Source organism: Phyllobates terribilis, unplaced genomic scaffold, assembly GCF_046119375.1.
Source record: "Phyllobates terribilis strain yellow unplaced genomic scaffold, ASM4611937v1 Scaffold_2__4_contigs__length_985480577, whole genome shotgun sequence".
In the NCBI taxonomy this organism is placed as follows: Eukaryota; Metazoa; Chordata; class Amphibia; order Anura; family Dendrobatidae; genus Phyllobates; species Phyllobates terribilis.
Genome location: NW_027362762.1, coordinates 293,141,859 through 293,159,010, shown reverse-complemented (window position 1 = coordinate 293,159,010; position 17,152 = coordinate 293,141,859). Strand labels below are relative to the sequence as shown.

At 41.3% G+C, this 17,152-nt stretch overlaps 1 protein-coding gene across 1 annotated transcript in view; it reads right to left on the bottom strand.

The window, feature by feature from the left end:
* The window catches only part of IPO5 (importin 5), a 68,407-nt gene that overhangs the window by 23,362 nt on the left and 27,893 nt on the right, over positions 1–17,152 (bottom strand). The window contains exons 12-17 of the mRNA XM_073664171.1: positions 16,968–17,057; positions 15,123–15,296; positions 14,831–15,049; positions 14,617–14,700; positions 13,486–13,618; positions 1,121–1,242 (exon numbers count right to left, since the gene is read on the bottom strand). Of these exons, the coding sequence (XP_073520272.1) occupies positions 1,121–1,242; positions 13,486–13,618; positions 14,617–14,700; positions 14,831–15,049; positions 15,123–15,296; positions 16,968–17,057 (822 nt within the window). The remainder of the gene's footprint in view (positions 1–1,120; positions 1,243–13,485; positions 13,619–14,616; positions 14,701–14,830; positions 15,050–15,122; positions 15,297–16,967; positions 17,058–17,152) is intronic.

Here is a 17,152-nt window from a genome sequence, read left to right as displayed (position 1 = left end):
TGGTTTGTGACGGATATTATGTATTATCTATTGGGTAGATAATACATAATAGATCCTTATCCATCTTTGTTGGGATATATATTCATAGATGTGTTGGTTTTAAAGGGTTTATCTGGGACTTCACTTAGCCCCATATGAAAAATTAAGAACTTACTGCAGAGTATTTACTAACTACATACCTGTTGTGCCTTGCAGCAATCTCCTCCAGCTCAGAGAGGTCGTGGAAGGCTCCTACTCGCGATTCTCCTTCTGGTGAGATCACGTCGACAGAGCACCACCTCCTCTTCTTCTCTGTCGACAGGGTATCACTGCCAATGTCATGTTGATTGACAGCCAGCTCACTGTTGCTGAACTGCCCAGATGCCCCATCGACAGAGCAGAGTGGAAAAAAAAGAGCTGCTCGGTTGACATGAGGTCAAAGGAAGCAGGAGAGTCACCGCCAAAGCAGAAGAGGCAGGTAGTTAACAGCCCCATACAAAGCCCTGGAGAACTCCTTTATACTGATTTTTATAATATTTGCTCTACAAAGCTGTATTACTAGCTAAGGGTAACCATGATTTTATTTAAAAAATCAATAGTACACATGAAAATAAAAAAACTTTATAGTAATTTTCAATTCCTAGGTAAAATCTGTATTCCGTAAATAAAGACTGTTACATTATGAAGATATCAGTAGACACTGGCTTCTATCGTCTAAGATTCAATATAGGAAGACTGAGGAGCTAGAGGCAGAGCTCCAACCTCCTCCTCCCTCCATGTAGACAAGAGGACAGAGAAGGCTGGAGCTCTGCCTCTAGCGCCTGTCTCTTCCTCCTCTCTATATAGAATCTTAATAAAAATTGACATCTTCTACTAACGTAATGTAACAGTTTGTCTTCATTGAATACAGATTCTACGTAGGAATTGAGAATTTTGAAACCCAACGATCAGTTCTGGCTCAGAAAGATGATTTCTCTGATAGAATATAGTACAAAATATTCACGTGTCCTATTGATTTATGTAATAAAAATGACAACGATGGTTACGCTAATATATTGCATGATGTTTCTGACATTGATAAGTTGATAATTCTGTTTTGGTAGGAATATGAAATCTAAAATTTTATGCATGCAATACCCACCAACATCTGGCATGCAGTTGCTTTTTCTTCAAGTCCAGCAGTTTTGATTCCAAAACTTTGCTGGTCTCCTAAATTAACAAACTCCCATCCATCATCGTCACCCATATTCTCCATATCTAGAGCTGTAAAATAAAAACAAAAAAACAAACACGAATGAAAAACTTGCAAATCAAGGTTACAGTGGTGGCCAAAAGTATTGGCACCCCTGCAATTCTGTCAGATAATACTCAGTTTCTTCCTGAAAATGATTGCAATCACAAATTCTTTGGTCTTATTATCTTCATTTAATTTGCTTGCAAGGAAAAAACACAAAAGAGAATGAAGCAAAAATCAAATCATTGATCATTTCACACAAAACTCCAAAAATGGGCCAGACAAAAGTATTGGCACCCTCAGCCTAATACTTGGTTGCACAACCTTTAGCCAAAATAACAACGAACAACCGCTTCCGGTAACCATCAATGAGTTTCTTACAATGCTCTGCTGGAATTGTAGACCATTCTTCTTTGGCAAACTGCTCCAGGTCCCTGATATTTGAAGGGTGCATTCTCCAAACTGCCATTTTGAGATCTCTCCACAGGTGTTCTATGGGATTCAGGTCTGGACTCATTGCTGGCCACCTTAGAAGTCTCCAGTGCTTTCTCTCAAACCATTTTATAGTGCTTTTGGAAGTGTGTTTTGGGCCATTGTCCTGCTGGAAAACCCATGACCTCTGAGGGAGAGCCAGCTTTCTCACACTGGGCCCTACATTATGCTGCAAAATTTGTTGGTAGTCTTCAGACTTCATAATGCCATGCACACGGAAAAAATACTCCCCAAAAACTGCATTGAACTACTGTACCCAATTTATTATATATTTTAGGAGTCGGAGTCTGTCCATTTTATACAGACTCCGACTCCATAGCACTGTTTCATAAATCAAGAGATTTTTCCCAATGTATGCAACTGTAGGCCATAAGCTGGCATGTAGTTTAACCCTTTAAGAAACTGGGAAATATTCATTTTTGTGCTTCAATTGAGTTTCTGGTTCTGGCTTATATCCCAAGTCATGTGATAAGGCTCGTTAAAGGGTCACTTGACTTTTAGGATTGCTACTTCCTGTAGGTGGCACTAGAGTTCTGGTCCTCTTCCTCACTGAAGAGACAATTTGCATATTTCCCAGAGGAGCATTGTAGCTTTAAAAGTCTCCTCACCATGATACTTAACATGTCGCTCTCCGCAAGTAAAATTTGTTTCTCGATGGTCTTCCTTGGGGGACACAGAGAACCATGGGATAGTCTGCTGCCACACTATTACATTCTAAATGAAAATTGGCTCCCCCTCCCCCCTTGCGATTAATCTTGGTACCTTATAGTTTATACTCTGGATACTAACAGATCGACATCTGGTGTGCCCCACCGATGACAAATCTGCTCGAACACCTCTGGGTAAAGAGCCCATTCTCCTGCCACTACCTGCTGGTGCCTCAAGAAATCTGACGCCCAGTTGTCCACTTTGGGTACATGAATCACCAAGATCAGAGGAACTTTGTCCTCTGCCTATCTCAGTATCTCTACCACCTCTGACTTGGCGGATAGACTTCGCGTCCCTCCTTAGTTGATATAGACCACTGCCACGGCATTGTCTGAGTGGATCCTGATAGGCAATCCTAGCACCAGGCGCTGCAAATGTAGAAGAACCAGATGGACAGCTCTGAGCTCCAATACATTGATAGGAAGAAGTCTCTCCTGACTATTCTAGGATTTAAGAACAGACAGCGGAAGATGACCCCCTACCTTATAAAGCTGGCATCCGTAGTCAGAATCAGTCACTGGATGGGGCAGAACGAGCAACCCTGTATTAATAAGGGCGACGTCAACCACCTGAGAGAGACTGGCGACAGTGAAGTGTAAGTAGAACTGGAAGGTCGAGATTGTATTGACCTGTCCCAACAGGCCAAAACTGTTCTGTTGAGGCTTTGAATGAAATTGTGCAAACGGGACTGCCTTAAAACAATGCTACCATCTTCCCCAAGACTCATGCAAAATCAGAGAATGTCACTAGCCGCTTCAGAATTCCGACACGGAATTGCAGTGCTAGCCTCTTCTCCTCTGGAAGGAAGATTGACACTTGAACTGTATAGAATAACAAACCTAGGAACTGAAGCCTTTTGTGTTCTAACTAATGAGGACTTTGCCCTGTTGACAATCCATCCAAGTTGTTCCAGCGAGTCGAGAACAATCTGCAAACCTCCAGATGCTGGGAACAGGAAGGTGACTTGGCCAGAATATCACCCAGGTAGGGGATTACCACCATCCTCCTGGTCCGGAGCTAAGCAATCACTGGGATCAGGACCTTTGTAAAACACCCTGGGTGCAGTTGCTAGCAAAAAGGGAAAAGCCATGAACTGAAAGTGATCTTGGTTGACTGCAAAGTGAAGAAACCGCCAATGAGCTGGAAAGATAGGTACGTGACGATGGGCGTCCTGAATGTCTATCAAGGACAAACTCCCTGGCCTCCATGGATGCCACGACTGAAGGAGCGATTCCATCCTGAAGTGACACAGACGTACCAAATAGTTCAGCTGTCTTAGATTTAGAATGGGTTGTACAGAACCATCCTTTTTGGGGATGATGAATAGGTGTTCTGAAGGAGGAACCCTCATGATTACTTCTGCTGGAAGCAGGGAAGCTATCGCTTGATTGAAATGGGCTCTTATACTGGGTGAAGTGGAGGGATGAGATCTGAAAAAACAATCTTGCGGTAGAGCGACAAACTATTCAGTCGCCAGAAGAGACTACCTCTGACCCATAAATCGCTGACTGCCCCCAGTCTTTCCTCTTTGAAGAAGTGAGGGCCGCAAATCATATGTTAACTCCTCTACTGCCTCAGATGGGGGTTGTGCTCACAGCCCAACACCGCGCAGGACGCTTTGCAATTGCCACAGAACACCAGGATTCGGATCGAGAGAACGCAAGGCAGGAGTGGGTTTGAAGGATGATCTCCTTTACCTCTGGGAGACACTGACCTGATGACCGGAATCCTCTGGTGCAGGAAACTGACGAAAGGGGCGAAATTGCAAAGCCGCCCCACCGCATCTTCGAAATGGATGGCTGGGCCAGGCCTGACCTAGGGAAGCAGAGCGCTTCTGCCGCCCGTGGCATCAGCATGATCTTGTTAAATTTAGTACTGAAGAGGCGAGAACCCTGAAAGAGTAAACCTGTAAGTGATTTCTTTGAAACCAAATCTGCTCTCCATACCTCGAGTCATAAAATATGACGAATGGGCCACAAGTGTGAGGGTCCCATGCAGGAGCAATCTTCAAACTACTGCTGCGACATATAGCTCTGCTGGTGGAAAAGGATGGAGTGGGGCTAAAGGGGCAGGCGTTGGAAAGAGCTGCTGCTGATGAGGACATGATGTCCATTTGCGGGCTGCACGGACTGGTCGACTCAGCAGTTGCGTGGATTGATCATGGCACCACATCAGCGACATGTCACGCCCACCAGGCAGGGCAGTGGAAGACAGAGCCACAGGCAGGACCCAGCAGGCGGGCATCAAGACCCAACCACTCCTCGTAACCGACCCTCATTCCCAGCCGTCCCCACCCTTCTAAATCGCTTTAGAAAAAAGGGTGCAGGGAGGGGAAAAAATGTGGAAGGAAGTAGGAGAGATGTGGTGGAATGGTCATAACAGGCTATACTTACCTGTTCTGAATATCCAAAATCCAATCTTCTGCTCCATGCAACACAAATGTGCCATGTGGGGCAGGCAGGCTCGCTTACGGACCACCGCCCCAGTACATGACAGACTGTTTAGGTACTCTGGCCCAGCCATACTGACATGAGATACAAGTGCTTCTCACTAAATTAGAATATCAAAAAGTTAATATCAGTTCATAATTTGGGAGTTATGAAATATCCTATAAATGTCTGTCCTATTCCTGATCTAAGGTCTAGATTTTTAGCTGAGATGAATCTGTGCTACAGTAAATTTATCACTTAAACATGAGCCATGTATGAGGGAGTCGCAGTCGTGGAGTCGGTGACATGGAAATTGAGGAGTCGGAGGTTTGGCTTACCGACTCCACAGCCCTGGTTATAAAGTATTCTAATTTACTGAGATGACACTTGTGTTTTCATTGGCTGCCAGCCATAATCAGCAACATTAACAGAAAAACACTTGAAATAGATCACTGTTTGTAATGACTATATAATATGAGTTTCACTTTTTGTATTGAAGAACTGAAATTAACTTCTTGACTATATTCTAATTTAGTGAGATGCACATAAAAAATATATATATTATAATGAATATATATATGGGGATTGCGGTTTTAGTAACTTGCTAGTTCTGCAAATCCGACATGGCGTGTGCAGTCTATTCCAGCCAAAATTGCTATCCAAGAGTTAAATAAAAGTCCTTCATTTCCATGTGCCCAAAGTTTCTGACTACATATGGGGTATCTGCATAATAAGGAGAAATTAAACAAATTGTGGTCTCTATTTTCTCCTATTAACTGTGTGAAAATAAAAAATTTGAGGCTAAAGCAATATTTTGGTTATATTACCTTCCCAACAAGTGACCCCAATTTGTAAAAATATACACCTGTCAGATTAATCTATGGGGTTTGAGGAGCATCGCAAATTAACCAGCGTTTAAAAAAAAAAAAAAAATTCTATGAAACACTGGGAGGTGAAATTTGTATTTTTTTTACCCAATCTCTCTTGAATTCGGCAACAATCCATATCGAAGACTATCGTTTCAGCACGTATCAGAGCTTGGAAGGAGAGTTATTTGACTGGAATAGACTGGACTCCAACTCTTATTTGAAGAGCCCCAGAGATGCCAAAATAGAAGAAGCCACCACAAGTCACCCCATTTTGGAAACTACACGCTGTCAGCAATTCATCTAGATGTTAGTGAATATTTTGAACAAGTGGTTCATACACTGCTCAAAAAAATAAAGGGAACACTTAAACAGAATATAACTTCAAGTAAATCAAACTTCTGTGAAATCAAACTGTCACTTAGGAAACAACACTGATTGACAATCAATTTCACATGCTGTTGAGCAAATGGAATAGACAATAGATGGAAATTATTGGCAATTATCAAGACACTCAAAGGAGTGGTTCTGCAGGTGGGGACCACAGACCATATCTCAGTACCAATGCTTTCTGGCTGATGTTTTGGTCACTTTTGAATGTTGGTTGTGCTTTCACACTCGTGGTAGCATGAGACAGACTCTACAACCCACAGAAGTTGCTCAGGTAGTGCAGCTCATCCAGGCTGGCACATCAATGCGAGCTGTGGCAAGAAGGTTTGCAGTGTGTCAGCGTAGTGTCCAGAGGCTGGAGGCACTACCAGGAAACAGGCCAGTACACAAGGAGACGTGGAGGGGGCTGTAGGAGGGCAACCACCCAGCAGCAGGAATGCTACCTCCGCCTTTGTGCAAGGAGGAACAGGAGGAGCACTGCCAGAGCCTTGCAAAATTACCTCCAGCAGGCCACAAAAGTGCATGTGTCTGCACAAACGGTTAGAAACCGACTCCATGAGGGTGGTATGAGGGCCCGATGTCCACAGATGGGGGTTGTGCTCACAGCCCAACACCGTGCAGGACGCTTTGCATTTGCCACAGAACACCAGGATTGGCAAAGTCGCCACTGGCGCCCTGTACTCTTCACAGATGAAAGCAGGTTCACACTGAGCACATGTGACAGACGTGACCGTCTGAAGACGCCGTGGAAAGCGATCTGCTACCTGCAACATGACCGGTTTGGCAGTGTGTCAGTAACGGTGTGGGGTGGCATTTCTTTGGAGGGCTGCACGGCCCTCCTTGTGCTCACCAGAGGTAGCCTGACTGCCATTAGGTACCGAGATGAGATCCTCAGACCACTTGTGAGACCATATTCTGGTGCGGTTGGCCCTGGGTTCCTCCTAATGCAGGACAATGCCAGACCTCATGTGGCTACAGTGTGTCAGCAGTTCCTGCAAGATGAAGGCATTGAAGCTATGGACTGGCCCGCCCATTCCCCAGACCTGAATCCGATTGAGAACATCTGGGACATCATGTCTCGCTCCATCCACCAACGTCACACCACAGACTGTCCAGGAGTTGGCGGATGCTTTAGTCCAGGTCTGGGAGGAGATCCCACAGGAGACCATCCGCAACCTCATCAGGAGCATGCCCAGGCGTTGTAGGGAGGTCATACAGGCATGTAGAGGCCACACACAATACGGAGCCTCATTTTGACTTGTTTTAAGGACATTACATCAAAGCAGGATCAGCCTGTAGTGTGTTTTTCCACTTTAATTTTGGGGGTGACTTCAAATCCAGGCCTCCATTGGTTAATAAAATTGATTTCCATTGATGATTTTTGTGTGATTTTTTTTGTCAGCACATTCAACTTTGTACAGAACCAAGTATTCAATGAGAATATTTCATTCATTTAGATCTAGGATGTGTTAAGAGTGTTCCCTTTATTTTTTTGAGCAATGTAGAATTTATGATTCATTGGGATGAGAAACCAAAATACTTTTCACTAAAATGCTGCTTTAGCCTAATTTTATTTTTTCATTTTCTTGGGTGGGGTAGAAATGGGAGAAATTGAGTTACAAATTGTGGGGTTTATTTTTATTTTTATTGACTACGTTGATACCCAATATGTGGTCAGAAACTAATGTTAGGGCACATTGCAAAGCTCAAAAGGGAAAGCGCGCTAGTGGCGTTTGGCAGATTTTGCAGGTGGCAGTTACACTGAGTCCTTGAAGTGCCAGAATCGCATACTAAACCCCCCAAAAGTGACCCCATTTAAGAAACTGCATCCCTCAATGAATTCAGGTAGTGCTGTAATGAGCATCTTGACAAGCAATTCATGGATTTTATAAATTGGGCCATGAAGAAAAAAAAAATAAATTGTACCACTGAAATGTTGTTTTAGTCCCAGAGTTTTTATTTTTCCAATGATTAGGTGGGTGAAAAGGTCCCCATAATTTGTTACCCAGTTTTTCCTGAATGTGGCAATGCACCATATGAGGCCGCACAGTATTGTCATGCCACACTACAGGGCTCAAAAGGGAAGGAGCAATATTTGAGCATAGCTACTCCTGAAATAGTTTGGGGGTGCCAGTTGCAGCGCCCCTAGTGCTAGAACAGCAGAAATCAATCAATTGATCTCATTTAGAATGTTAGACCCCTCTGGGAGTTCATTTATTGGTTATATTGACTATTTTGACTCCACAAGTGTTTTCCATAAATGAAACATGCAGTTTGTGTTCCAGAGCTGAAAATTGCAAATATGCCAGCTTACTGTCCAGATAGTGCTTCTGGAGACATGCACCCAGTTAATCAAGACTCCTCAACTACAATACTGGCAAACATGTGGAAAGCTACCTGCAGTCTAAGCACCTTATGGGGCTATTTTTCTGCACAGATTATGCTGGATTTTTTTTTTTTTAGTTAGGAGGGAGCACAGTGTGCACTGTCAGGTTTCTCCTGTGCTGGGAGCGGGCGGGCGGTCATGTGATCATGCAATTTGCAAAATTCCAGCCATATTTCGACTAGACGCATCCAGCCTCACTATGCTCACTTTTATTGAAGCGGACTGGAGCAACACTGGAAACCAGGGAAGATGCCAATCAGTAAGTATATTAACACTACAGTATACTTTATCAGGCAATAAAAAAAAATGAAAGTGCTTATTTAACACAAGGGCTTTAAACTAGTCTACAGAAACAAAGTTCTATAAAAGACAAAGAAAACTGATAAACAGGACTTGTCAGATTTCACAATACAAACTCAACACCTATTAAAAAGATCTTTTAGATCTCATGAGGCCGATGTACTTACTTTGAAAATCCATATGAAATATCTTAGTATTGAAACAAGCATTTTGTGAGTCCAGCTGAGAGAGCTTGAGATGAACAGATTGATAGCTGCTACTTGTACTGAGCACAATGAGATTTCTCACTTTGCACATTTAATGCCTACTCAATGCCTACTCCCCATCCATATTGATGATTTCATCCCTCAGTTACATCTATACATCTTCCCTCTATAAGAACTTCGGTAATGTGATCTCCAATCTATCAGTCCAGTACATGCGCTTATATGTAGAAAGGGTGTCAGCCTCTGATTTCCTGTGAACTACATTTGATATCCGCTCTTCCCCTCCTCGTCCCTCTGTATTTACCCTTTTAGACACCGTTGTCGGGTGCTTCTCACTCATACAAATTAGACCTGCTGCTTTGAACTGATGTGGGGCAATCACCACAAAACATGTGTATGCAAATGTAGTGTCTGGTTTGGCCTCTTAACCCAATGTGGGCACATCCCATAGTTTTCACAGTCTGTGCTATACATAGCAGTTATGTCACTTATCAATGACTGGCAACAATTAAATAGGGGTAAATGCAATATGACGAGACTGGCATACTGAGAAATATAATCTGCATTAAGGGAACCATATCAAAGGGGAAGAAATCAAGATTGCAGACAAATTAAGACATTTAACTGAGGTACTAGGTATAGACCTAGTATACATAAGAGCCCATATACATTTAATAGACTATGCTGCACTATATAGACAAAACTTTTTTTCTGGGGTGCTGATTTAACAATCCGTTTGATCATGTGTTATAAATCTGTGGGAAAGCTGGGCGACACCAAGACATTATTCCAGGCCCCACATGTGATCTACCCCGTTTCTCTGGACTCTGCAATCACTTTCCTCAATAACTAGTGAAATGTGTGTATAATATACCAGGCAGAATCACATGGAGGTCAGAGAAACATTTTTAAAATGGTTTGAAATTTTATAAGAATCAAATTACTATGGTATACAACTTTCATATGATATTTCCCACCCAGCAGATCTATATCAGAGTGTCTTGGTCTTGTTAGTTTTCAGGTTTATTTTTTGATGAAATTTGGTGATCCTAGTAATTCTGATGATCATCTGATGTTCTGATCTGGTTGACCTGGTGATGGTGTTAAGCCCTTTATTCCAAGGTTGTGATATTACAGCAACCTAGTTGCGCTCTAAGGAATTTAAATGGCTGGGCTTTTTCTTCTCTGCTGTTAATGTTCCTTCTGAGGCTTTTTGGAATCCACCACTGTGATGTAACCAAATTCACGCTCAGATCTGCTTCATTAATATATTTTAAAGTGGCACTCATTTTCTCATAGGTATCTACAGTTTGTTGCTCCTCCACATCTTGCTCTTCCTCTCAGATTTCCTCAAGATCCTTACGGATTTCATCAAGGTCAGAGTAAATTTGGAGTATTACTAAATCAAATTTATCTAGTCTGTTTAGAACTCCAATCTTTTCCTCTCCATCTTCAATGAACTTCTCTGGTATGGTCTCCAAAATGGGCTAACATAAGACTTCCATTTTCGTAAGGCCAGAATGCAGGCTCTACCTCCTCAACCATCTGCCTCCATATTTTGTCTGGGTTCTCTTCAGTTTTCATTCTGACAAAGTGCTCAGCAATGCTACAAATACTCTAAGACAACCATCAAGTGTTTAACTGCCAAGCAGAACCTATGAGGCGAGTTATGTCATATTGACCGGGCATCATATACAGCAGTGATCATTTAAAGGGACCAGACAAGACTATTTTAATCTGTATTAAATTGGATTAGTTTAACTACTTAAATTCTTAAAATCTAAAGTTATCTAGTTGAGCATTTTTTTTCTTCTAACAGGTATTGTGATATTTTTTAAATTATTAAAGTATATGCTTTTGTGAAATATCATTTCTTAAGTATATATGATGTACCTTTTGGACATTTTTGTATTTTTATTCGTAGAGGTATGCATTTACATTGTTACCCATCATTATCCATTGTACGCAACACTACACTTCCCTGAGCAATTTCACTATTTCTAGTGTTTTGTCTTTAGAGTTTAAGGATCCCAATTTCTTAAATATAGGCAAAATCATACTCCTGGACCAGCTTCAAGAGACTTGCCACTAATCCTCTTCTCAATTGCATATTCGCTCTAAAAAATAACCGCCTATTATACTCCCCTCCGATGCCGTTCCAGCGTTTTGTTATGCCACGTCAGCCCTACAGCTAATCAGCCCTCCCTACAAATGCCAGTTATGTCTGAAGGAAGTCAGAGCAGCAGCTTCATCCAAAGAAGTTAGAGTTAAGCGGCTGCTGATTGGCTGCAGAGGTTGCATGGTAAAACTTCACACAAGCCCCATGCAGGGCTAATTCAGAGGTGAGTATAGGCTTTTATTTTAGAAGGGTGAATACAGCAATTGAGAATCATAGAATCATAGAATGGTAGAGTTGGAAGGGACCTCCTGGGTCATCTGGTCCAACCCCCTGCTCAAAGCAGGATTCACTAGATCATCTCAGACAGATGTCTGTCCAGCCTCTGTTTGAAGACGTCCATTGAAGGGGAACTCACCACCTCTCGTGGCAGCCTGTTCCACTCATTAATCACCCTAACTGTCAAAAAGTTTTTTCTAATATCTAATCTGTGTCTCCTCCCATTTAGTTTCATCCCATTGCTTCTAGTCTTTCCTTGTGCAAATGAGAATAAAGATGATCCTTCTACAATGTGACAGCCCTTGACATAGTTGTAGACAGCTATTAAGTCTCCTCTCAGTCTTCTTTTTTGCAAGCTAAACATTCCCAAATCCTGCAACCGTTCCTCATAGGACATGGTTTGCAGACCAGTCACCATTCTGGTCGCTCTTCTCTGAACTTGCTCCAGTTTGTCTAGGTCTTTTTTAAAATGTGGTGCCCAAAACTGTACACAGTATTCCAGATGAGGTCTGACCAAAGAGGAGTAAAGACCGATAATGACTTCACGTGATCTAGACTGTATGCTTCTGTTAATACATCCCAGAATTGTATTTGCCTTTTTTGCTGCTGCATCACACTGTTGACTCATGTTCAGTCTATGATCTATTAGTATACCTAAGTCTTTTTCACATGTACTGTTGCTTAGCTCTATTCCTCCCATTCTGTATATGCTTTTTTCATTTTTATTGCCCAGATGTAGGACTTTGCATTTTTCCCTGTTAAAAACCATTCTGTTGGTTGCTGCCCACTGCTCCAGTTTATTTAGGTCTTTTTGAATCCTCTCTCTCTCTTCTCTAGTATTAGCTATCCCTCCTAGCTTTGTGTCATCAGCAAATTTAATCAGTTTACCCTCAATTCCTTCATCTAAATCATTGATAAAGATGTTGAACAATACAGGTCCCAGGACGGAGCCCTGTGGTACCCCACTTGAGACATTCATCCAGCTGGATGTGAAGCCATTTACAACCACCCTTTGAGTCCGATCACTAAGCCAGTTATGAATCCACCTAACAGTTGCCTGGTCCATTGCATACTTGGTCATTTTTTCAATAAGGATGGTGTGAGATACTTTGTCAAATGCTTTGCTGAAGTCAAGATATACTATATCTACAGCATTTCCCTGATCCACCCAGTCAGTGATTCTGTCATAGAAGGAAATTAAGTTAGTCTGACATGACTTGTTAGTTACAAACCCATGCTGACTCTGGTTAATCACTTCATTCTTATCCAGGTACTTACATACATGTTGTTTAATAATTTGTTCAAAGATCTTTCCTGGTATAGAAGTCAGACTCACCGGCCTATAGTTCCCTGGGTCCACCTTCTTCCCCTTTTTGAAGATAGGAACAACATTTGCTCTTCTCCAGTCTTCTGGGACTTCTCCTGTTCTCCAAGAATTTTCAAAGATTATGGAGAGTGGTTCTAAAATTTCTTCTACGATCTCCTTCAGTACTCTGGGGTGTAAATTGTCTGAGCAGTGAACATCCCCTTTAACAGCATTCCATCTCCACTAGATGTCGGGAGTGTCTTGATTTTTATAACCTCAACATGCATTGTCGAAAATGTGTGCCAACTAATGTTTAGTCACTGTACACCGGGAGGGGGGGGGGGGGGGGATCCTTATTTCTCCTTCTCTTTCTTGACACCAATAGGGGATTTTTTTTATTCTATCCAGTTTGCATTGTGAAATCCTATGGCAGATCCACTTTAACCCTAGAACGCATGACCATAAAAATCTACACTTTCACATACCTGGGGCCTTTTAGGCCCGTGTGCAAATAACATGGAATAACTCAAACAAAAATGACAAACAACTATATACCTGAGGAATACCTAGAGTTTCAAAATTCTAACTAAAGTAATCTTGCAGAAAATAGAAAACAATTAACAGGGCGGGCCTGCGAGGCCCCAGGTATGCGTTCTAGGGTTAAGCCTTAAAGTACACTTATGCAGAAAGTTATCACCAGCCACAATTTTATCATTTGGTTGAGAAGTATGATATGCTAAAGTTATCTATTTTTCAAAATAGGGAATAAAAATATCAACAGATCTAAAACTCACTGTCAAGAAGAGCCACCTCTGGTTTAATTGAAGCAGTTTTCATGAGAGGTCCCATGACCACAGGAAGGTACTGCTGGAATTCTTTCCCAAGGATTTTGCACATACGTGCCCATGCAGAAATCATATACGAAATCTTAAAATGAGAAAAAAAATGGATAACTAATCCAAATAGATTTATTGCACACGTCTCTAACTTTGATAAAGCATTAAAAAAAGCATTTTTAGTTTGTTAACCTTGAGTAATCGATATAAATGGAGAAGCCAGCTCACCATGTCTGCATGGTGGACTGTGGATGCCTTAAAGAGAATCAGTTTTTGTACCCCATATCATCTCTGTTAACTCACTGTAAAGCATAATAGAGCCACATGTTTTTGTTTGAGAAATCCTTTGTCCAATTTTTATGCTAATGAGCCAAAAGTGCAGAAGATTGATCCTGCACTTACAGCTCTATGGCCTCTTTTCACGCCCGCTGCACGCCTCCTGCAACTGAAGAACTGTTCACTCCTCTGTGACCCGCCCCCCACACGCAATTTCATGCAAGTGCTGTCATTCCTGGAGTGATGCACATGCAGATCGTCGCCCTGAGAATCACTAAGCTTGCATGAGATCTTGGGGGTGGGAGCAGGTCGCAGAGAAGGGTGATAGTCAGTGATGGGAGACCGGTGGCAGTGGGAAAAGGCCAGAGAGCTGTAAGTGGAGGGCCAAGTCCACTGCACTTGTGGCTCATTAGCATAAGAATTGGACAAGGAATTTCTCTGAAATGGAAACACTGATTTCTAAAATGAAGGTATGGATTTATTCCGCATTACAACAACTTAACAGATATTAGTTTCGGGTAAAAAAAAAATCTGCTAACAGGTTCCCTTAAATCACCATACGAAAAGAAAAAATGTCCAGCATACATGGATATGATGTGTAAAATCTTTAATTTCATTCGTGCACCAGGATAAGAAACTTTATGTCTGTTGAGTGAATATGTCTTATATCCTGTTGCGCAAATTAAATAAAGTTTTTCACATATCTGCTTTTGTTGAAGTCTCCCTCATTTATAAGCTCTACTAAGTGTTCAAGACCAAGGTCATCTGCATGTGCGTAAATGAAATTCTTTTTCTGAAACATGTAATACACACCTGAGGATCATCATCTTCCAACTCACTGAAGTCCGTCTGAGTCTTTAGCAGCAGGTGCATCACGTCGGATGCATCTTGCATGAACTGAAAGAAAACAAATGACACCATGTAAACTGTATTTGTTATCCAGCACCATACAACCCCATGTAATTGATCAGGGCACAGGAAACATGCTACACATTTTCACACAGATGCACAAACATGGAACTCTTACCTTCTCTTTGCCAACAGCTAGACCAATAAGACTTATACACTCTATAGTTTTCCCTCTGAGCAGGCGAAGCTCTTTTTGGACAGCATTTTCCACTATGTGTTTCAGGGAAGGCATGAACAGATTATAGTAAGGAACAAATTTCTCTTCGGCAGTGTCCGCAACAGAGGCTATTGAAGTCACCACCTGCTCCAACACCAACTTTGTGCCTTTTTGGATTAACTAGCAAAGAAAAATGAGTTTTTTATAATTTTAATCGAAGTAAAAAATGTAAAAAAAAAATAAGATAATATACCTCTTGTAGTTTGACCACCATAATCGAATGTAAATGTTTGACCAAATTATCCAGATAAGGAACTAGTAGTGATTTAGGACAATCTTCAGTGAAATTGATAAGAGCAGCAGCAGCATGGGCCTGGACTCGAGGGTTAGCCTGGTCATCCATAGTTTGTAATAGGCTTGCAATAACCTAAAAGATAGAGATTTTTGGTAGCTTTTGCACCATATTTTTACACATTATACGGTAGCATAAGTAAGCGCAAACTGGAAACAGGAAGGGGCAGTTTTGGAGTCTGGGTGCTGAAACCCTCTCCAATTGATATAAGAAGAGAGTTTAAAGAGGCTCTTAACTCCCTTACTAAAAGTGAGTCTTTCATACTTCATTCAACTTGGCTCTTAAATGGCCAGTGGAAAGGCATGACTACCACTGGGGCAAATTTGAATTGCGCCCCTCTACCTTTCCATAAGTGTGGGTTGGACCAGCGCCATTGATGACAGTGCTGCGTAAATGCCACAGCAGAGAACAAGCACTGGAGGCGTGGTTCAGACTTTTCGTAGCACTACCCATACCTCGGCAGTGGCAACTTTGGAGCTGAAGATGGTGCACCAGACTCAGACCGCATCAGCAGAAGAAAGGATATAAAGTATACTGACTATATATTAGAAATGTATGGTAACATGTAATATGATGGGTAAGTGGGTGGGGGTTTAAGTGCTTTTCTTGCCTCCCTCACCCTTAAAATCAAGATATTGTGGGTTTTATCCATCTATTCTGACAAGCTCTACACAAACAAAATGGAGATGTCACATGTATTCAACTACGATACTCATCAAAATGAAAGGTTGTAAATATATTTAAAAGCTGTTATTAACCTTTGAGAAAAATGTTTATTTTCTTACTTAAATGAATACAATTAGGGCTAAAAATTATTTTTCTAATTGTGTTTCAGAAAAAAAAAAAAGTTTGCACCATTTGCCTTCTATAGCCCGTGTTGCACTGTCCATTGATGGAAGAAGAATCAGCTCACAGGGTTAGCAAGTTTATTTTTCTTTACCAGATGGGTTGGGGACATAACTATGTACATTTACCATCATATACTATCATAAATATTACAGGTTCTTCTCCATCACTGGTTAGTGCAGCTTTCCTCAGACTGTACAGTTCACCAGTCCATACAATGGCTGCTGGTGGAGGAGCAGTGACCAGACCTGTGCATCAGCCTCCACCAATAGATAAACATCTTTCATGGGAAAGTGTTTCTCTATCGGACGAAGCTGATGGACAGGTCCGGTCACATGCTGCTCCATCAGCAGCTATTTTATGGACAGAAAAGCTGTACTATTAAATACAGGAGAAGAACCTGCAATACTTATGTTAGTATATGATCGTAAATGTACAGAGAGTTGTCTCCAACACATCTGTTAAAGACAAATTGTTAAACTCCTTTAAACTTTTTTTTTTTTAAAGTAATTCTGCAATATAGCACAGGTTAATAAATACAGAAACTAAAATAATTTTTATATATATATATATATAATATTTTATTTTAGTTTCTGTATTTATTAACCTGTGCTATATTGCAGAATTACTTTAAAAAAAAAAAGTTTAAAGTTTAAGTTTTATATAAAATTTATTTTTCCCCTCTCTCTGAACACTGAAATCTATTCACATCTAAGATTATGTAAGAGCAATATGGGAGCTCAGATAACGCAGTGAACCAGTCAGGTACATGGATGCAAATTGTGACTAAATCATATACTCCAAACATAAGTTAACAAAATTATGAAAAACAGTTTAATGAGAGAATGAGAGGTAACAAAATCAGCACGAATACTGGTACTAACATTTAAAAAGGTTTACCTTTTCATGAAACTTTTTCTGAAACGCAGGAGCAAAGTCAGTTGCCATCTGTCCAATAGCGTTGCATGCAGCATAGCGCACTCTGGGGTGCTGAAAGAAGACAAGTTACAGGCTAGTCAGGTTTCTGATATTTTACACAGCAAAAATTGGGTTGCAGACTACAGCAGTAAAAAACAAAAGGAAAA